General features: G+C 34.3%; 1 protein-coding gene across 1 annotated transcript; it reads left to right on the top strand.

Moving 5' to 3' along the window:
- Positions 1-274: 274 nt before the first annotated feature.
- Positions 275-23163, top strand: LOC149770155 (usherin-like; the record flags this gene model as incomplete). Its single annotated transcript, XM_089949321.1, has 8 exons — positions 275-1090; positions 7206-7332; positions 12733-12841; positions 13646-13706; positions 14222-14492; positions 16992-17125; positions 21518-21673; positions 22953-23163. Coding segments are annotated over exons 1-8 (1437 nt in total), but the record flags the coding sequence as incomplete, so codon positions are not given.
- Between the last annotated feature and the right edge of the window lie 385 nt (positions 23164-23548).

Genomic DNA, 23548 nt, shown 5'->3' with positions numbered 1-23548 from the left:
CTATCAAGACCTTATCTTACTTCCAATGAACATTCAGCTATACTACCTGCAAACACAAATTATATAGGTCGCGTATATTGTTAGATAATATATCGTATTCTCACCTATGCGACAGAGAAATCTAGCTGTTTATCTAACCTTACTTTTTCTTATCTCAGTTTCGTTGTCACCTTTTGGTCGTCTCAGTCATTGTGTTCAACCGCTAGAAAACATAGCGCTTCGTAGAGAGCAAAGCATTATAACCCGTTAATATAGCTTTTATTCATATTAGGCCACTTGGATTTTCTCTGAACACGAATTGTTATTATTATTATTATTATTATTATTTCAGATGAAAGAAACTTGTACTTCTCTACCGAGGGAGTAATCAACCGTTTCACGTGAATATAGCTTCTCGGAAGCTGAATGTGTCTTTGAGAAATTGGAAAAGATCTTTGTGTAGTTTTGGACTTTGGAAAAATATCTTCCTCTTGGATCGATGATGCTTACAGATCACGTAGCCATTTCATATGCAACATTTCGTGAATTGTCTATTCAAGATGAGCTGAAATCGTTGTGATATCTTAAATCAATTCTGTGATTGGGAGTGAAATATTAAAGATTATTCCTCGTACAGATATTTTCCTATCTATGTATTGGCATTAATACCAAACATACCATATTCATGGAATAATAATGAGCATTTTCGTTGTGTAACTATTATTTATAATTTGCTTTTAGCGATGGAAAAATCTTTTTGTGTGGTACTTGTATTCATTTCTTGTGTTACTACTGCAATCTGGACAGACTTGGCTCAATTTGCTAATATTAGTACGTCAAATACTTGTAATGCAAATAAATCAGACCCCTTTTGCAATGATACTTGTCAGGTCACAGATTCTACCGATAAAGGATACGAGAAACCCTTATTAAATGTAACAACCGACGGGTGTGTTCAATTTTCTGTTTCTGGGATACCTACTGGGGCAAAACCGATAAATGGTAATATTACATTTGGCGGTGAAAACTGCGCACATACGAAGAAAACTACGTTTGATGGGACTTCATGGACCATATCCTTTTGGGTAAAATACAATGGAATTTACGCGAGGTAAAATTAACTACTACCACTACTACTACTACTGCTACTACTACTACTACTAATACTACTAAAACTACTACTACTACTACTACTACTACTACTAATAATAATAATAATATGCTAAACTACCTTCATATATTAATATGCATCAGATAGATAATCAGTCTATCCATCACTGATAAAGCTAGAAACATCTGCGCTTGAGTCACACTATCGGAAGATGTGTATTAGCATGTGTCGTACAGTTCACACGCATAGGCTGAGAAGGAAAGAGGAGTGTGGGACATCCATGTAACGGGTGCGGAAAGAGCTGTGGAGCGATTTAGGTATTATGCATACCATGTGAACGCAATGCATTTTTTTGTGAGTCTTTACAGAGCCGAGGAACACCGGCGACAGGCGGAGGCATTACAGCAGGTGATAAATGATTTCCCTTGGTTGCATTCAATATAACTTTGAGCATACATTATATATGTATGACTAATACAAAGACGAAATTGGAGCTCTACTTGAGTTGTATCAAAGAATTGAAATAGACCGCCAACTTCTCAAAATAGCGTTGAAGATATTCAGTCAAACTTATGCAAAGAAAACACATCCCCCACATCGTGTACAACTCCCTCAAATGATTTCTAGTCGTTGTCCGAGTGTGACTAGGTAAAATGTCAGTGGAAGAGTCATTCCACGGATACCTTGAGGATATCTACAAGATTTGGCCAGTTCAGACAAAGCCGCAATTGCGTTATTTATGGCTTGCACGCAGACCAGTAAGAACGTGGTGCAAGTCCGCCAAGCCTTTATGGAATTTATGTTGTCATGGCCTATATCCACATCACGTGGAAGCTGTCAGTCCTCTTCCACTGGTATCTACAAGTGTGACCGGCGACTCCACCAGGTCGCATAGCGTCGATTTTTTCGAGGTCAGGAAAACAGATTATATCGTGTTTCCAATGATCTGATCTCGGGGAAAACGTTGCAATACACACAACAGTTGTGCATTTTCTACATTGTTGTTGGCAAGCTTATACCCCACTGGAATGTTCCTTTGAACTATTTCGCAGGTTCTGGTTCAAATGTAAGATATCGACATTCTGAACCAAGGCAAAATATAGGTTTGACCAGCCATCGCTTCATCAAAGTCATTTCGGGAGCAGCTCTACAAAGACTCCATAGAAAATTACAGGCATAAGTGAACATAAGATGGCGCCATACCTCATCGTTGTCGTCAACCATTTGAGATACCAATACCTCGACTGATTCTCGATGATATGCTTGTGTTCTTATACCGATTGGTCGTACTCCTAGTTGACACTAGGTGGCTATGCGACCGGGCTGCATCTGTATGACCCTCTAGCAACAGAAAGTTCGTGAGCGCATGCTTAAGCTTTCAACCAAATGAACGGTGGTGTTGGTGCAACATGGGCTACCTGTGCGTTGTCTAGATTAGGTATCCTCTTGTAAATGTATTCGACCAAGAGCCTCCGCTCCCATAACCCGACCTCTCTTTATCAGAAGTAGCTACTGAAAATTGACGGTGATTTGGATGACTCTAAGATAGCACGTCTTATAAAAGCAAATTCCTCAAGACGACGTGAACTGCTACATCACATAGCTTCTCAGTGAGACGGTGGTCATAACAAAATGAATAAATATCAGCGACCCCATTTATAGCCTATACTTGATACTGAGAAATGATTCTTGCAATAAGATGGGATCTGATTGCATGTTCACGGATGTTTGCAGTTTTGCCATGGGATTACATCTGTGACGAGATGCTATATGTAGGCCGTTATAACATACGTTTCTCGGTCGCTGAGGACGTTGTGACGTTTCAGCCAACAACGTCTCGCCATATGACGCGATCCTCTTCCATATAGTGTTTCTATACAGCGTTGGCGAGCTCGCATTTGCGGGATTGTGGAAAAGCCGGACACCTACATCATTCCTGCGAATTGCATCCAGTGCCAGAGCACTGTAGAGTAACCGCCCAACGTAAACAATAAAAACCAAGTTTTCCGAATAGCTTGCCTGCATCTTCCCGATGATGTTTGAGGTGTAAAAACCCCAACCTCAACGCCGACGAAGACCCTACAGAGTTATCGCCCTCTTCGATGAGCTGATGATCTGACCTGACGAAAAGACCTCGGGCTGAGCATTGGCTATTATCTCAGCCATATGGTCAAACGATATACGATATCATGCCGTAGACGTTTTACAGACCACCGTCGTCAACGATAGCGTAGGCCGTGTGAAAGCGTGTGCTCCCCAAATTTAACACGGCACAGGCGAGTTTCAGCTTGGCGACGGTGTGATATGCGCGCGCCTCCAGAAACGGAAGAATGATTTAAGCGTCGGTCTTACGACGCAAATGGTCTCAGAAACTCACCAAGAGGGGCCCTGTCATTATCGATGGCCCAGCCTCACGCGACTGTATGAGCGGTCTTTGTGACTTCGTCTGGTGTCACACAAGCCATGCATTATGATTCGAAATTTATATCTATAATGCCAACGCTCTTCTGATAATTGATAGATGGCTTCGAGCAGCCATCACACGCTGGACGTCATTCTTCCGATGGATCATAGGTAATGCACATATGGAGCCTCAAACTGTGGACAACTACTTTTAGTGCGAAATATTGGTTCCTTCTCCTATACTGCATCAAATTTGAAAGCATTCGATACCATGATCGTGTGACTCGTCTAGAGGACCCTGGATTTTGTTATGTGACGTGAGAAAATCGTGAAATCACATAATAGACGGATTGTCTGAAAGTATTCTGGACAATTTGTAATGTAAATTATGCGTGTTTCATCTGTTTCACCCAAACCAGCAGTACAAAGCGAGCAAATGTCATTGGCTATTATTCCCCTCTTCTCACGTGCTAAATGAACTGATTGAAAAGTCCACTATAAGGGATAATTCGAAATAGCCCTACTTGTCATTTATATATTCCAATTTTCTTGCATCACGTGAGAGTCGCATGCCAAAATCCAGGGAAGGTCAAGTCGAGTCATATGGCTAAAAGCAACCGAAACTTTCATATGAAGAAATGAGCGGAAGTTTCGAATAGAACAGCCCTAAGCAGCCACGAAATTTGTTGTCATTATAAAGGCAGAATTGTGTTAATTCGTGTTTATTTAGAAGCTGTAAAACAAGATTTGATACTGGAATATCTAAGAAAAGTAGAGAAATCAAGAGAAATTTCGGGAGGAATTAGAGCGTAGAGGAAACGTTCGTAAAGTGGAATAATCTCTCCGCTGAGACTTTGCAAAGAACAACGGCAAAAGTTCTGCAAAGCTGAATTTTAACGATAGTGAATACGACTGCCATAGGCTCCATCAACAAAACAAATAAGAACAATCTTATTAGAATGGAAAGGACATTGGCAATTAGGAACAATACATTATCGAATATATTAGTATATTTGAAGATGAACTCTGTCATGTTTACGTGACATTGGAATATATATACCTAATGTAGGTGAGGCTAATAAAAGACGAGTAATGAACATGTTGATATGTTAATAGCTTTTTTTTTAAAACGTTCTAGTAAAGTTGGCTACCCCACCCCAAAAAAAAAATGCAAAGGAAATACCATTTAGGTGAAATTATAAGTTTCAGACAGTTCCAGTAAAAGACGGCTACAAAAAACAATGAAAGGTCTTTAAAAATTCTATTCAGCTAGATAGACAAACAGAATGGACAAAATAATATAAGTCCCTAAACCAGAAGAAAAATACCAGTACACAAGTTATTATGCTAAGATAAGACAATAGACAGTTAAGTATGATCTAGAGTCTGTCATTAAATTCAAAGCCTGTAAAGTTTAAATAAAGGTTCCATGCCATATTTACGGTGATTTGTAAAGCGTGGTGATCAAGCCCACTCGGAGGATACAACTGAAGAAAAAGAAACACAAAATCTAGTAAAGACTTTCCATATTTACCTCATATGTATCCAGTGAAAAAAAATAGTAATGTTTTGAAGATAAATATATTGCATTAAGCTATGTTATCCATGTGTAAAATTGCAAACCTACTGTGTGAAAAATTAAAGCCGCAAAATAAAACACTTAGGTATTCACATAAGCAGCTAAAAACATTTTAACTCGACCGACATGTTTCAGAAAAAAAAAATCATGTCAGCGTGCGAAATACGGACAGTGTCCCAGACACGTATACAATTAAGCATGAAACTTAAAACGCTGCATAGAGTTACCCTTTTATTCTTTCTTTTTAAAAAAATTGTCTGCCAACTTCTCAGAACGTGTAGATATGTATAATTTATTATATGACATATTGTAGGTTTCATTCATGTAGTGTAAGTGTTGCTAATTGATAAATAGTAGATTATAATATACAAAGTAAAAGTTTATGGCGCAATGGATTTAATGGTTTGGTTAATTTGTGTGATAACAGTTATCTGAAATAACATCTTCTGTGATCTCTCATCTTCTAAACTAAGGCCTTGAGGAGGCATTCTGTCGTATGAAACATGGAAGAGTGAGATACTTACATTACATAATTCTGTTGATTTTCCTTTAAGTAAATAAATACTTCAAACAAGATTTACCAAGGTCATGAAAAAAATGGCAAATCCGATTGGTAAAGTATAATGATTGTTTTTAACCATGTTCATTACAGAACTTTGACAATTTAGAAAGCGAGTCTAATTATCACCCACCCCACCCCCGCAGGTTATTCGTGTTATCGAGCACTCCGAACAATACGAGTTACTAAAATTAAACAAGCCAAACTATACGACCTGGATAGGTTCTGGTGGTATGATTATAGTCGTAAGATGCTAGATGCCGCAAAGAACGCACTCGCAGGTAAAAGAAATAACAACGAAAACATTGGTTTTGGGAATGAAGGGCTCAGACAATGCACACTACTACTTCCATGCGAGATAAAGAATGCACATTTCAGAACATGCGCACTACTACATTCATGCAAGATAAATAGGGAATGCAGCGTTCAAACAATGTAAACTACTGCTTCCATGCAAGATAGATAAGGAGTGCATCAGGCGATAGGCAATACTGCTAGCATGCATGATAGATATGCTTGTTTATTAGTTGCAGACAGAAGCAAACTTCTGGCATACTTACACGGAACTCGAGCATGCGCTGTGAAGCAATAATCTGTAAAGGCGACCATGTAACTTGATAACTGAGATTGTTTTATTATTTATTAATTTTTATAAAGGTCATGTTGAGCAGTGAATCTGTACTTTTTGAAAATCGTTAATAGGCACTTGCTTTTCACATAGGAGAAGTTTTCCATATAACTACTTCAATTTATCTTCTATCTGGAGAACCATTGTTCTTTTAATGATTGCAACATTTAATCATTTTCTCAAGACTGATGCATTTGAACTTATTAGTTTTCCTGTTGTCCTGGCTGAAACTCAAGCCTTTGTTATTCAAGAATAATTCCTTAAATGTTTACGACAGTTCTTTTGGTTATCCGTTGTAACAGCATTTTTGGAGGTACTTGAGCTCTTAAATGAATAGTCACACAATGTGTTTCTTAAAAATGTTTAAATTTGCATATTAGTACAGTCCCTAGAAATGAATTGTATGGACATTTAAAAATAGTTTTCGGTATGATGCCATAGGTATGGAAATTTGCTAATGAGAACTTCCACATTGCTATGAAGTGTTTGTATCTGCATCATTATCATGAAGAAAAAAAACCCAAATATGATCTGAAAAAGGGTCTTCATTTGCAATATCATGAGGTGAATTTTCTTATCATTTCTCCATTCGATGTTTTTTTTTTACAGTAAGAAACTATCCTTTCTAAGCGTGCTTCCTAAACAAAGAAAAGTTGCCGATTTTGATGACAGCATTCTGTATGACTAACAAAACCCTTAGGTGAATTAAGAGTCGTTGAAGAGAAAAACAATGAGGAAAGACGTGATAATTGTGGATGAACATAGGACGTTTGAGATAATCGCGTGATAATTGCTTATATTAGAAACATTCTGAGCTGCCTAACACAATATGCCTTTGAATCATACTTTTCAGATTACGCGATGGAGTGGTGTTGTCGTTTATATAAATGTTACATTTTTATCGTCAACGAGACTGATAACCTAACGATGGCTATTTATTTTTCAGAACTCTGTTTGAAGTGCGAAATAACAGTGCCACATTTGTGTTAATTAACACAAACTATTATCAAATAGGGGTGAATAGTGGTGGCATGACCCTACGTGGTGATGAATGGACGTCGATAGTGTTACGGGTAAGATACAATATTTGACAACTACTACTTCTGGTACTACAACTATCGGAACGGATACTATCATCGTCTCCACAAATAAATATCTTAGCCGTTCATTTGTTCCATATAACCTCATATTGCTCCCACAACAAAATTTATAACACTAAAACATTACTAATGTCACTGTTATGAGCAATTCTGCTCCTACTAAAATCTGCTTGACATGTATTTCAAACTTGACTTTTCTACAGAAATCTTTGTTCAATATTATTCCATCTGTGCTTAATGGATTAAACGTTTCCAATAATTTTGACCCCATTCACAAAATCCAAATAATGTTTTGGAAGGTTATAATAAATAATTGACGAAAGACAGAAAGGGATCTAAACTTGTAGTTAGCTTGAACTGGCCTCTTATAAATATTGTATTAAATAGCAACCAAATATGTAACATTAATACACTCTGGAGGGTATATGTAAGTAACTTCTCTTCCAGCGTTTGCTTAGAATATAATACACCAGACCTATTACCAAATTGTTGATCTTCTATTTCTATTTAGTTTTTACGACCAGTGTTCTGCTGTTCTTTTTTAATTAAAAGAAACAAACACTGGAATGGAAGGTTACTAATCTAAACCAAGCAACGACTTATCCTTGCTGATAATAATAATAATAATAATAATAATAACGAGGACTTTGTATAGCGCCTAATCTTTAGAAGCTCACAAGCGCTTTACAACATTAGACAACACATATAACATAAAAAACATAAATAATGATATGATTACAAACCGATACACACTGAAATTAGAAGAAGAAAAAAAAACATGCTGATAATATTTAAGGTAGGAAACATTATTAGGTCTTTAAGTTTGTTCTTGCAGTTGAGAAAAGTGAGTTTTGAGAGCACTCTTGAATGTGACCACTGTGTCTTTGTGTCTAAGTTCAGTGGGCAATTGATTCCACGTTGCTGGACCCTGGTATGCAAAAGAACGTTGTCTATGTGACTTTGTTTTCATAGTGGGAATAATGAGTATATGATTGTCAGAAGAAGAGCGTAAGTATCTTGCTGGTGTGTACACTTGGGTGAGGTCGGATAGGTATGTTGGACTGGAGTCCGTCAGTGAAACGTAGCACAGAGAACAAATTTTGTGTTTGATTCTGGATCGAATGGATAGCCAGTGTAGGGTACAGAGCAGCGGGGAGGCGTGCTCTGATCGTGGTACTCTAAGTATCATCCAAGCAGCTCTATTTTGAATTTTTTGAAGTTTCTGGAGTAGATATTGAGATGAACAAGACAGAACTGAGTTACAGTAGTCCAGTCTTGAAAGTACTAACGAACACAAAAGTGTTTTAGTGGTATCATCTAAAAGATATTTGCGAATGGAGCTGCAATATATGCAGCCTTGCATATGTTCATGACATGTTGGTACAATGTGAGAGTACTGTCCAGAGTAAAACCTAGGTTTTGTACTGATTGTGTGAATTTAATGTTGGTGTTGCTGATATTTATTGTTTGAGGTAAAGGATGCGAATGAGAAAGTCTTTATGTTGTAATCATAATGGCCTCAGTTTTATCATCATTCATCTGCAGCTTGTTACATGTCATCCATGATTTCACATCAGAAATGCACCTCTCTACACCTTGGATGGAAGCATCAAGTTCAGTTGGATGGCTAGATTTGTATATTTGGGTGTCATCAGCGTTCAATTGGTGAGACAGTGGATGATGATCTATGACACTAGTTAGCGCCTGAGTGTATAGAATGAAGAGAACAGGTCCAAGAACAGACCCCTGTGGAACACCACAACATAGATTAACTGGGCTGGAGTGTATTCCATTTGCAGACACAATTTGTGTCCTGTTGACCAAGTAGGACTTGAACCACAATAAGGCTGCGTCATGAATGTCAAATACATGCTGGAGCCGGTGAAGTAATATATCATGGTCTATTGTGTCAAATGCTGCAGACAAATCAAGGAGGGTGAGGACTGTCATCTTTCCGCCATCCAAGGCAGAGAGAATGTCATTAACTACTTTTAGAAGAGTAGTTTCAGTACTGTGGCAAGGGTGATATGCAGATTGTACATTGCTAACAAAACTGTTTGAAGGCAGATGAGATAAATCTAGGATAGAACAACCTTTTCTAAGATTTTTTTATATGAATGGGAGATTAGAAACTGGGCGGTAATTCTTTAAATCGTTATGGTCTAGTGTTGGTTTCTTCAGCAGAGGCTTTACAGTGGCAGTTTTGAAAAATGATGGAAATTGCCCTGATGAGAGAGAGGTATTAATAACATCAGTTAGTGAAGGCAATACTGGATCTCAGCACTCAAGCAGCAGTGATATTGTAATTGGATCAAGTTCACATGACTTTGGTGCACTCTTCATCAGGATTGTACGTACGAAATCCATAGAGACAGGTTCAGTGCTGATAATGGTTGCCGCTGAAATTCTGTATCCCAACTGTATGGTGACGACGAGTCAATTGAATTGTGGTGTCAGGCTTGTCTCTAATGGTTTGTACTTTGTCACGGAAGAAATTTGCAAACATGTCCGGAAGGTCGACTGGAGAGAATGTAGTTGGAATTGGTGTGGATTTGTTCCTTGACATTAGCTTGTTAGTAATCTCGAAGAGGTCTTTGCAGCTGGAACTTTCCATGATCTTAGGAGTGTAATGAATAATATACTGACTTGTAGTACTTATGTAGGTCAGTCTCTGTTAAAAACAAATTATAAATGAATATATATAATTTTATGAAGGCACCTTTCCATCGGATGGCTTTGTTCCAGATTTACAATGTATAACACTTTACACTGCTTAACATGTTGTAATATAGCAGCTGTCAAAGGAGCAAAACGGTTCTAACTTTTAATGGTACAACAAACTGAATAGTATGGTATTAATACTTTAATGCCATCCATTAATACTATATATTCGATATGGTATTGGTCATCGTGGAACTCAAATGACGTCATAGCAACACAAGTAGGTCATAAAGGTGCCTAGATAATTGGAGTAATATGCTTAACATCAACACAATGTTTCCCACAAAATTTATTAATATTCTATAATATACCACAAAGCGAATGTGGGAGCTGCAACACACGAACCAATATACCTTTTACAGCCTGTAACTAAAAAGTGTGATGGTCCCAATAGTCATATGTAGTGTTATTGTCTTCCAATGCTTAAAAACCGATTCAGAAGATTACTTACTGTTGAGCTGATATAATCTTAATTGAATAATATTGCAGTACGATTCAGAGTCCCACAAGCAGTCCTACCATGGTACTGTTTTTGTTTGGTCTTAAAACAAGTAATAGAAAAGGGTGTGAAGTAACAAGCATTGTTAAATTGAAAAAATATTTTATTTTCATAGAATACAGTAAGAAAATTTAGAAACGGTACTTATGGTATTGCAAATTATATCCATACAAAGAATCCCAGAATTATAAACACAAGTCCAATAATTAAAATTCTGAATAAACTTTAGTGGAAATCCAATTATAATCCAACACCCAAAGTATTCATGTGCCTGTTCTAGCCCGTGTAGTGATGATGTGCCAACATTCTTTTGTAGGATCACAATAATACAAACCAATAATATATCCTTCTTTGAAACTTCACTATAAATTCAAGTATCTATTTCCAAGAACGTTTTTCAAGAGCACTTTGTGTGACCAGTAAATAAATGATTTGAATAAATAAAATTCCAGACTCAATAATATTTCAACTGGTTCAAGTAAGACTTAAAACGAGAACGAAGAAAATATAGAAAAACAAGATTATATAGTCCTCTACTTGACCTATTAGCATGTTCGATTACAAAATGCTATCACCTAATGTAAAATAACATAGAAGCTTCTTAATGTTTGCTAGATAAAATTTCAGTTATAATTATAATATAAACTGTGCTAAACACAATGTCGTTGACTCAGGGAAATAAAATAAACCTGATAGTTAACCCGTACACAAAGATATCATATTTGCTATGTATTAGTTGTCTGCAATAATTTTAAAAAAAAAAACTTAATGATACAGTCAAGTAGAAATTGGAATTGACTTTGGACAAAGTCAATTCAAACGTTGTTGCATAATGAATAGCACTAAATGAAATTTAAAGAAAAATTAAGAAAAAAATATCAAAAATGCAAATTAAGTATACATAACAGTCAAATACTAATACTAATCCCTCGTTGACTTTAAGCTGAGATTTAAAGTTTGTTCTCTTGTTTTATATAGCGTTGCATAATGTAATATGCTATTTTAAGGAAAGAAGGTTGACTTTATTCCAATGTTTCTGTGAATCTAACTTAACCTTTTCCCCACCAATTTCTTATCCACAAGAAAATTGTGATGTGTTTTCAAAAGAGCCTTTTTCGTTACTGGAAAATGGCTCTCTACAATATTTTTGGAGAGACAGAAAAAAGATATAGTTGCAATTGCTTCCGATGGCAGCTTGATGGCTTAAGTATCATTTAAAAGCAAAGACTACCTGGTATATTAGTCTACAAAATAAACGTTGAATAAGCTGCGAATCATGTAAGAATGGAATCAATAAAAATATAGCATATGGCTTTCGTATAGATTGTGTTGGCAACAGCACTGATCAGTTAATATTTGCTCTTATATTGATTACCGTCAATTCCTATCCGAAAGAAAATAATTCGTATAGCTATTATGAGGGGCAAAACTTTGGGAATTATATTTTGCAGTTAAATGTTAAATTATTCACAGGAACCTCTATAATCAAGATTAAGATTAGCAACAAACAGCATCAACAAGATGCAAACAGTTTATCCTATAGACGGGCAAAATGTTAGAAAGTCATGCACAGTCATGTATGTGAAGAAGGTTTTAACATTTCTAAAGTCCTTGGTCATTGCAGAACCTAGTTATTCCAGAATCTCGTTAATTACAAAAATAAAATAGTCATACATATTCCTTTGAGCCTACTGCAGTATGTCAGCCTTAAACATTTTATAGTTTGGTAATGCAAAGTAGGCGACACAAATTATTTACTAAAGAGTGAAAAATAATGCATCAGTTAACTCTCTAAGATACTTCAGTTCTAAAATTAAATAATACAGTGTAAGTCGACAATTTTTCGTGTCTACTACCTCATTGAATTTTGAATGTTAATTGTGTGCATAACAAATGTGTGAACCGTTTTCAAGTTTGTTTTTGTAACACATTTTAAATGTTATATTTTCTTAATCAGGCGGTATAGGGCTGTTAATTTTCACAGGTTTTTGTTCTTGCATACTAAAGTTTGGTGTATTGTAAATAGCATATCAGTCTCCTACCCTGTAAGTAGTATAGACCATCAAGCCTGTCCAGTCTACATATCCATTGATAATTCTCTTTTCTATATTTTGTAATAAATTTAAATTCATTTAAATTCTTCAAATCCGCAGATGACGGTTCAAAAAGCAGTTTACCTTAACATTAATGGCAACAACAGGTTCGTCGGATTGGTGCCAAGTATTTCAAGGAATATATACATATTGTTTGGGCCGCAAACAAGTAAGATACATACATACATGCATGCATACAAAGATACATACATGCCTCCCTGCCTGCCTGCCTGCCTGCCTACCTACCTACCTACCTACCTACATACATACATACATACGGACATACATACATACATACGAACGTACTACATACTACGTACTTATGTATGTATGTATGTATGTATGTATGAATGTATGTATGTGTGTGTGTGTATGTATGTATGTATCTATGTATCTATGTATGCATCTATGTATGTATGTAATACATTATTGGGTTCAACATAAATTTCGTAGGTACATGCCTCAAAAACTGGTTTGATGTCAACATATTTTCTACTGAAATATCATTTTTATTGAAACAGTCAATTTCTCATATTCAAACATTACCTATGTTTAGTTTGTATGAAAGGGTTTATTTGCTCTTCATCTCAGCTGACATTTGAACTAAGAGGGAGAGGTGTGTAACTAGTACCTCTCAAGAGTTGTATGTCGAAGTCATATGTTTAGTATCTCTTTCATTCGCATCAATGGTATGAAAACACAAAAAGCAATGTCATGTTCGTTGACTGACATACACATCTAGGAAATGTTTGTAAAGACTAATAATACAGCTGTAAGTCACAAAACGCTTTGTAGACTTGACATTAAATGGCAAAATCTGTAATATATTCAACGTCTGAGAAATATATCAGGTGATGATCCTTACATTAGAAAAATTCAGGCCTGAACTAATTTGAAAATGCATCATTTGTGTCGTTTTGTTGTTTAGGTTTTCGTGTATTGGATTTTCACTGATCTATTTGTTTATTTTAAGATTCTTCTGCGTATGTGGAGATGGTTGATGTTCGTATATACAACCATTCCCTGACTAACAGGTTAGTCTTTGTTGTCATTTTGGAAATAATGCTTATATCATATATGTGTTGGGCTTTTTAAAATCTGATTCATGTTTCGTTCTCTCGAGTAATTTTAATGATAGCCACAATGGCAAAATACATTGTGGCAAAGGGCGAATAAAACGATTTTGAATTAACTCCAAAATGTTTGATAAATTGAATCACTTTATTTGTAAACTTTTTTGTACTATTTTATCGGCAGCTTTTGCTTGATACAAAAGTTAGAAGGAATACAACGGTACATTAATGTAATTAGAATGATTTTAATGTTCCTGATCTCATTCACGTTATTTGTTTGTCTTGCACGAGCACAGTCAATTCGACTATTTACAATTGAAAATGAAACTACTCTTGAAGTGAAATATATTGTTATGTCGTTGGTGATCACGCACCACAGACTGCGCACTTTTTTAATTTACAGCTTGTATATATCAAACTTCATACACGTTAGCCATGACTAATTGTAAAATACAAAGTATGTAGTATTTTTTCAGAGAAATCAAGAAACTTTACAATGGAACCTTAGCGCCAACTCTAGCCCTTCAAGATAATTGCTTGTGTCCAAGAGACTCTCCAACAGTGCTTCCTGGTTCGCTAAACTATGGCATATTCTGCCTGGATTACACAAATAAATCTGTGTATCGACTTAATAACGAAACTTATCATCCTGTTCAATATGCTGCTGATGGTGACGAAAACACGTACTGGAAATCAGCGACAACACAATCAGCAACTATTACGCTTTATTTGAAAAACGTATTTCAGGTGAGAGTTGACATACAGGACACTCTTCTTAAAGTATAATATTATCGCTATCATTGCCCTGTTAATTTTCAAGAATAATGATGAGAAATGACCTATACACATATGCATTATGTTGTTTTATGAGAAGTTATGGAAATTTGGATATTATTTGTTCATACCATAAAACAGACTCACGAACTCACATGTGCTTTTCTTGAAGATGTTATTGCTGAAAAAATGAAGAAATATTATTTAATATGCATTTCTGAATCAACAAGTCAGAATGTATATGTGGAGTAACTATAACTTAAGAAAAGTTTAGACTCGTATAGTAAAGTCCCAAACCTTTGTAATATCATTCAGCTTAATATGCCTGAAATACAAACATTATATGCGAGGATTTAATAATGTTATTGATAAATTTAAGTGATTCTTCAAAGCTAAGAATCGTAACATAGTCTTAAAGCAATGAAAAGAAGAAGAAGAAAAAAATAGAATAATCGCCGTTAGAATAGAGGTTGATTGTACTCATTTTGGAATATTTACATTTCACTGTGCCGAAGGGACTGAAATACAGCCTTTAATTCACAGATCAAACTTATGTTTGCTTAACATTGGCTTCAAAGGGGAACAAATAATTTCGCTTAAACAATAGAACACAGCAAATGCACATTTAACTCAGAAGATAATTCCTTCCAGACGAGAGAGACCGTTAGAATATGGTTAAATAATGTAAATTGCAACATATTATGAAGTCTTTTTTCTCTGTAGGTTTGTTCATAGTATATGCATCCGCGTTTTTACTTTATTAAATAGTTCCCCATGATTTTCTACCCTCTAGTTTTATAGGATAGCGTCACTAAAATCGATTTTAGGATGGCGTCACTAAAATCAATTTTGCAGTGCTCAAGTAATATCTAGTAACATCTAATATGTATACAGAGTTTAAATAATATTTTTCTCTCCTTCTTATTATTCAATCTATAAAGTAAAACTTAAAATCAGTAAATTTGAAACGAATTTATATAATTTAAAAATTCGCACAAAGTTTATCATATTTAAAAAACAAATTTTGTTAGGTATATTGAATTTGCATTGTTTGTTATTTGTACTTTTTTAATTTTTTATTTCATGATGCTATTTTAATGTAATACTTTTGTTAGACTTAACATTGACCAAAATCAACCCTATTTCCTACATGACATGAATGATCGATTTTTGTTTTTGTATTTTATTCTGTAAACAACTAACACACATCTAAAACATTCTCTATGTGTATAGGTCATTATCAAGATCATTATTAATAGAAGTAAATATTATTATTTGCGCCTGGGTCTAGGTTACTGGTATACCTCTACAATTTAGCTGGTGTATCCGACATTGTCCAGGTTATATAGCATAACTTTAATAACGGACAGCTAATTACAGGTAAGATATTTTTGCAGACGTTAAGAACATTCTGGAGGGTGGTTTTCCATTCGATAATTTTTGTTTGAAAATATGAATTGTGACTTGGGGTCATGTAAAAGACTATATAATCTTGTTACTGTAACAAATATTCATTCGTGCGTAATATTTAGCGGAATCAATTTGTATTACTGTATTGTTGTCTTGAAGTTCTTTAGGGTTGGAAATTATTTCTTCAAATTATTCAAGTGATTTTTCTATAGAAATACAAAAGGGCTTTGGTTACATTCTTGGAAAAAAGACTTGGATTAATAGTGAAGTCAAACCTGAAATTATATTACCGTGTGTTAACAAAAGTCTGTTGACACATCTCCATGATTCAGGTCATCACATGCGCATCAACGCTTCAGCATTGGACTTAAATTGGATTTATATTTAAGTTTTTTCAGAACATTAAATTATTAGGACTCGTGCCTCTAATACTAGGCTCATTTTGGGATTTAATTCGCAATATATTATTGGATCAGTAAGACGTATCATTAGATCTTGAATCACTTTTATAGGCCAAAAGTTAAAATTGATGTTTGTAAATAGTGAAGAGCTTGTCATGCTTGTAAAATGGTCAAAAAACCCAGTCAGAAAATAAATAAGGTTCATCTGCAACCGATTCCTGCATTTGACGAACCATTTAGCAGAATCATGGAAGATTTTGTAGGTCTTCTACCTAAGACTAAATCAAGCAACCAATAGTTGTTGTCCTTAATGTATGAGTCTTCAATATTCCTATATTTAAATCTTTTGAGGAATATTAAAACTAAAACAATAGTAAAATCTTAGATAAATGTTTTTGCACAATTTGGCCTTCCAGAATCTACCAAATCTGATCAAGGATCAAATTGTATGTATTAAGTTTTTTTTCTTCATTTTCACTTTATATTCAAGAAAAATCAGTTATTTGTTGAATTATACAAAGCGTGTTGTTTTTCAGTCGTGTTACGGATTTTAAGAGCACAGACTCGCAACAATCAGAAAAGTCCATGTAAATCGCATAACTATTTAAGCTTATATATTTTCTTTGAAACTCACTATAACCTTATATGTTGTTTGTTTCAGCTATCGTCTATAGAGATAAACTTTTTGTTCGACACAAATCCGTCTGAACTGGTGCTTACTTTGACATATTATGGTAAACTCTCCATGCGTAAAATATGTGGATGTAATTCCTCCCTGCCGTGTAAACGTCTTGGGTAAGAATAAATGCATATTTGGCTCTATTATATCTAATCAGATTACTCGAAGAATGTGTACAAATGTATCATCCATAATACGGCATTATACCGTACTGTAGTCTACTGTACTATACCGTACCATACTATACTGTATTACATACCCATTTGATCTTACATGACTGATCTGGCGTTCGATACATATGTTCCAATATGTAATTCTGTATCGCACTCTTCAAATTTCCGTATCGCACACCCAGCATGAGATTACTTTTGCAAGGTAAAATGTTAAATAATAGGCCACTTCCATTATTTTCGATACAGGATGATCAAGTTTCGCTGTGACTATTCATCTATTCAGTCTTCTTTGTCCATAATCTGTTTTGATACAAATTTCATTTCAAAATATATCGTAAGCTTACTCAGTTGAACTTTTTGTATGCTTTTCTAACTTTTCCTCTACTCCTTTTTAAACTCTAGTTGTTGAATCTTTATTTCTTGTTTTATTCATCTGGTACATTAATAGGTTTTAGCATCGCTTGAATAGTTAACTTATACGTGTCTCTAGATGTATGATGATAGCAATGACATTGTTTAGAGATTGATAACTATTTGTCTAGGCAAACGAAACATGTCTCTAAATGTTAAAAATACACAGTTAATCGCATTTTACATCACTGAAAAAAACAAAACAAATATAAATCCTACTTAATTAGACTTTTGTCTATAAATAGACAATTAGACAGAAATGCGTGTAACAGTCAATAACCAGAAGAAACTGTATCATCAATGCGCCAAATGGACAAATCGTGGGGAACGGTGTAACTAATAAATACAAGATATGATAGCGGATACTGTTTTTATTTTCTCTCCCATGGGTCAGAACATCGTGTAATATGCTAAACATTAAAAATCCTAAAGTGCGATGAGCTTAAGGACAAGCGGTACGAATGGTGTAGAAAATTGGGAATCAGTTTCTGGAAATGGGTGTAATTAAAAGTATAAATGGGTTTGGCTGTCCAGGATTGGTTGATAATGAAAGATATATATTAGTAATAAAGAATCTTTTTAGAGATTATCCTTGATGTAAATGAAAACAAAGAGTCTTTGCTTTATTGATGGAGTTTCGGTCCTTAAACAGTATCTATTTGGAACACTCATTATTGAAATTAACACCTAACTCTTTTTTAGCAAATTCGAAAGCACATGTTTGAAACACACGTAAGCCCAGAAAATGCCGCGACCCATGTCCTTTTCTCTACACAGAAGCTGCCATACACGATGCATCTATACTGATAAATAAAAATTTGATCATGAGCATTCAGAAATTTTAAGTAACTGAATTTTTAATACCATATAGTTTGTGTAGGTTTAGAATGGGAACTGACTTAATACTGTGAGACCTATAATTCCAAATGAATTCCATAAAACGAATGATTGCTGAAAGTGGTGCAAGCAAAGTGCAAGAAAGAAATGCTGCATAGGTTAAATAAAATAAGGCTGTTGTAGGAGGAAACTTTACAATGTGGAGGTATGGACATTTCTTTACGGGCTTATAGTGTGTTCACTCTTAAGCTAAAATATATTTAACATATCGGTGTCTGAATTCTTGGGAAATATATTGACAGTTTCTTTGTACTGATTGTAAAATAATCTCAGCGATCATTAAATTCTGGTAAGAAAACATAGAAACATATCAAGGTTTTGACAGAAACATATCTGAAAGTTTATTTTTAATTAAGTGGAAGTGATAATGGGTATACTTGTTACCTGAGGTTGAAAAGACAGAGTAGCTAAGACATGTTCTTGTCAAATGAGCAACATGGAAAATAAAACAGAAAACCTAAAAGGGGAGAAAATAAAACAAGAGACTGAAGACAGTACAGACGGAAAGGGGTTAAAACATATCAATCACTCAAGGAAACAAAGAACTTACACAAATTCACAGGCGTAACGATCAGTATCTCTTTATCTTTATTTCAATCACACACAAAGGCAGTCATCACTATTAAACTCTATATTTATTAAACAAATTCTCTCTCTCTCATGATTATTAGTAGTAAATTTAAATTAGAGAGGAACCAATTTATTTTTATTTCTCAACAAGTTTACATTCATCATCAACGAGCTTAAGATCGTTAGGCTGTTCAATGCACTATACAATACGTTCATCACTCTAAATTAAACATCTGAAATGATTTATTGCTGTAAATTTTAAATTATTCAAAAATACAACATACTTTTGTAATATTAAAAGATGCGTTTAAATTTGGTGAAAATGACCAATTTTTGCTATGAGGAAAACGTAAGAGTGTCGTAGGTATAGAAGTGCAGTTTATGAGCATTTCTCGGTATCTAGTCCGAACAACCATACATTGGACATACTATTTAACAATAATTTCTCAAATAATGATTGTGTTAAAAGTGACATTAAACATAATAGAAAGAGAGTACTTTACCACTGAAATTTTCTATTTAAATCTTTAAAAATCCAGACAAAGTAAGAACACAAATTAAATCATGTTTAGATTATAGTCATTACCACATGTTTAATTCCCAAGAGACATTCAACAATGTCACTCATATGAAATACCAAACATAGCTAAATATCCATTTTAGTTCAAATATATGTCTGCTGAACTATTTTTTTTAAGGAGCAAGTTTAAGTGGTGGGATTTAAACATGTTCCATTAACATTAGCGAGGAATCGAATTTGTTTACTAAATCTGAAGATAACATTGACAAACATTTGCAGCATAAAGGTTGATGCGTCATAAAGAAGAACAAGTTTATTTGATTGTCGGGGTAGGTTGCCATTAATTGTTTAAGGTGGCAATGGCACATAAAAACTATTATTTACAGTGTCTGCCCAAAAAGGTCGAGAACCACTGGTTAGAGTGATAACGAGATCGCTGGGGCACAATGAGAAATTTAAGTTTACTTTTTAAATTCTTGCGACTGTTGAAACAGAAAATAAAGTGAAGAAAACAGATTAATACTACAATATTGTTTAAAATGTTCTGATTAAAATATATCCTAATGAATATCAAAAATCTAGTCTCGGTATTAGAAAGTGTTTGATTTCTTAATTTTATGCTTAAATTATCCCTTTTCGTTCAATGCATCAAACATGTTTTGTATCAATTGAAAACATAAAAATAAAGACTACGTACTGTAGATGAATGAGCTTTCTGCTTTCGCTTAAGTGGAATTAATTACTGTTAATCTGTAAATATTGCTCTAACATTTGATTGGAAGTATAGTGTCCCTTCAGGAAATAGATTGTAAGAGAAAAGCCAAAAGGTCAGTTACTGGTCCGGGACTTATTTTACATTTGAGAAGTAAGGAAAAAAATCACTTGCCTGTGACTGCATATTAAATTAAGTCAAATGTCCCATACACATATTTAAATATTCAATGCCAAATAGTAAAAACATATATATAATGCAGAGTGACCGATGAATCAGCTGTACAGTATATATATATATATATATATATATATATATATATATATATATATATATATATATATATATATATATATATATATATATATATGCTTAACCCGAGCTACCTACACTTTCTGAATGTGGATAATGCTAGATAAAAGTGAACAACTAAGCCAAGGTCGAATTCAGCGCTTGAATACTCATTATGTTCTTAATTCCTTCAAATAATCATTATCTGTTTATTTTTCTTTCTCACAATCTAGCAATGATCATTACGAGTCTATGTTTAGGATTAGACCTTTATATTTCTTTAATTTCCACAAGCTCGCTATTTAATAACCAATTACAACTTTCCTGCACTATACCCGCAACGTTATCAAATTCTTTGTAATACGTCACTTCCGCATGCTCATTTTTAAAGTTTGAGAGAGTCATACGTTTAAACATTCATATTTGGTTACGACTCAGTGAAAATGGATTCAAATGATGGATGTGAGTTTCTTATCTACGGATGGTTAACAGTGAGTTTACAGAGAAGTCCTCCACAATTGACCTTTACGTCGAAACATGTATTTTGTTATCATTCACTTCATTTATTTTATTATAAACACCATACTTCTGAAGTAAGCATAACATGCAAGTTTCGATTATACTGCCCTCGTGCGCGATATAAACTAATATCGAGTCAATGTAGTTTGATAATTCTTTATTAATGATTTTTTGCAAACCTCATAAAGGTAGTGTCATTTGGCAGAACTAAATTGCATTTTTGGTTCATACAAATGTAAAACACAAGCTATTGAAAAAATCCCTACCAATCAGATCACTGGAAATCATAATGTAAAGAAGAAAAATTATATTATTCCTTAGTGTCTTTCGTTCATTGCTTGTTGTGAAATAACAAAATTCTTATATATGCGGTATGTATTCATGATCAGTGTAGCTTTCATTGATTTTCTTTCAGGGGAACGTTCACGTACGACCTAACGAATGGAACTGACCTGACAAACAGGACAAGCTACAGCACTCTTTTGGCTGATACGGTTAACATACAACTGAACGGAAACTGCAGCAACAAGACATCATTCTACGCTATTAGTGAAATAAATATCGCAGGAAGGTCAGATGCAACATGAACGCTTTACCAAATGTATTATAATAATAGCAATAATATTCCTAAGTACACGTTTATATGCACTGTACTTTATCAGACAAATATAATTAACATATCTTTAAAATCGGCACATTCCATAAAGTGTGTATGTTTTCTTTAAAAAGTACTTTGCAATGAAAATGTATGAAAAGCTGTCTAAGAAGTCTTCTGAAACTAAGACTTTGAGGTTAACTAAAACTCAGCAAATGACGTTGTGAGTCCACTTATATGTGTATTTACGGTGACACTATAAGTAACATGATCATGTCCTAGAATATTCTTTTAGAGCATGACACGTGAGACTTTAGTGTCATAAACTGCTTGCAGCGGGGCGCTCTTTAAACTGAAATCACTTGAAGAAACTTACGCCATCATAATATCGAGTCACATGAACTGACACTAATATGACCTCTTATTGAGGAAATAATGTTTATTTCAAAATGATAGGAAAGGACGTTGCTGACAGTCTTATTTTGCAAGATTAATTTATATTTGGAGCTCTTGATGTTCATTAAGTTGAAAAGATAAGAACATCTTTGTCTTTTATTATCAATTATTTAGGAACAATACTTTATTGTTTTTATTAAAGAATAGTAAAGAACAAATGGGGCGTTATTTGCTGTGATTCGGCAACTGTCGGTTTATACCACGATAAACTCTGAAGAAAATATCATTAAACCCTAAAATGAATGCATTATCAATTTTGCCATTTTTGCGATCACAAAGTTACGAATCGAAAATGCGATCGTGCAACCAGAGGTATCGTATCCTGGTATATTCGTTATTCAGCTGTCATTGTTCCTGGAATCCAGATAATTGCAGAAAAAAGCATTTGCTATCATAATACTGGGACACAAGAAGGAAATCGATATTAATTGGTCTCGGCTTTAAGATGACGTAGTAGTTTCAAAATAACATAAAAGAAAGCTACTTTAGGTTATAGGCATGATTGTTAAAAGATACATGGACATATGGATATATGGAAGTTCGTTCATTTAAAAATATTAAACACTGTTTGTTTCTGTAAGTCAAGTATCAAGAACAAGACTTTAGTGTTCTTCTTTACCATGCTTATATTTTTTAATGTGCCGTATTATTGAATGCATCCAAATATCCTCCAGAGGTTATTGTGTAGTACATCGTTCGCAGTATTGGAAATTTAGGATTATTTTGCGATCATAAAGTTCTGAATTGAGGCTGCCATCAAAGAACCAGAGATATGATATATTTCTTTATTCGTTTCCAGCTGTCATTGTTCAGGTAATTCTGGGACTTGCACAGTGTTGAATACCACTGATAGGAAGTACAGTTGCGTCTGTAAAAATGCGTCCCATACAGTTGGAAGCAACTGTGAAACCTGTAGCAACGAATTTTCGAGAAACAGTACTTTTGATTTAAGCTGTCAGAATCCGTGCATTTGTAATATAACTGGGAGTTCCAACAAGTCTTGCAATGAGGTAAACAAATCAACAAGTTTATCATAAAATACAATTTTTTACTCAAGAAAGTTCTTAACTGATACGATACTGGTGCCAGTTCTGACCTTATATGTGTATGTACGTAACCTTTAGTAATTATTGATTAAAAAATGGTTAATATTTATTAAATATCAGTTACATAAAAGACAGTCATACATTATACTTCGAGAAATAACAGGAAATGTTTGTGAAAATGTAGTCATATAATGTATTTAGTGTGTCACTTTTGCTTGGAGGTATTTCCAAATTCAAATGCTATTTATTTCCTGGCCCCATATAAAGTGGGGAAAAAATATTTTTCGTATGTAACAAAATTTCCTCCTGAATCACCTATAGGTCTGAATCTTGAATGAAAAAAATCTTT

The sequence above is a fragment of the Sinohyriopsis cumingii genome, unplaced genomic scaffold (genome assembly GCF_028554795.1).
Source record: "Sinohyriopsis cumingii isolate HCF-2022 unplaced genomic scaffold, ASM2855479v2 utg002596l, whole genome shotgun sequence".
NCBI classification, from domain to species: domain Eukaryota; kingdom Metazoa; phylum Mollusca; class Bivalvia; order Unionida; family Unionidae; genus Sinohyriopsis; species Sinohyriopsis cumingii.
The sequence above is the reverse complement of the archived record's forward strand: the minus strand, read 5'-3'. Positions and strand labels throughout refer to the sequence as shown.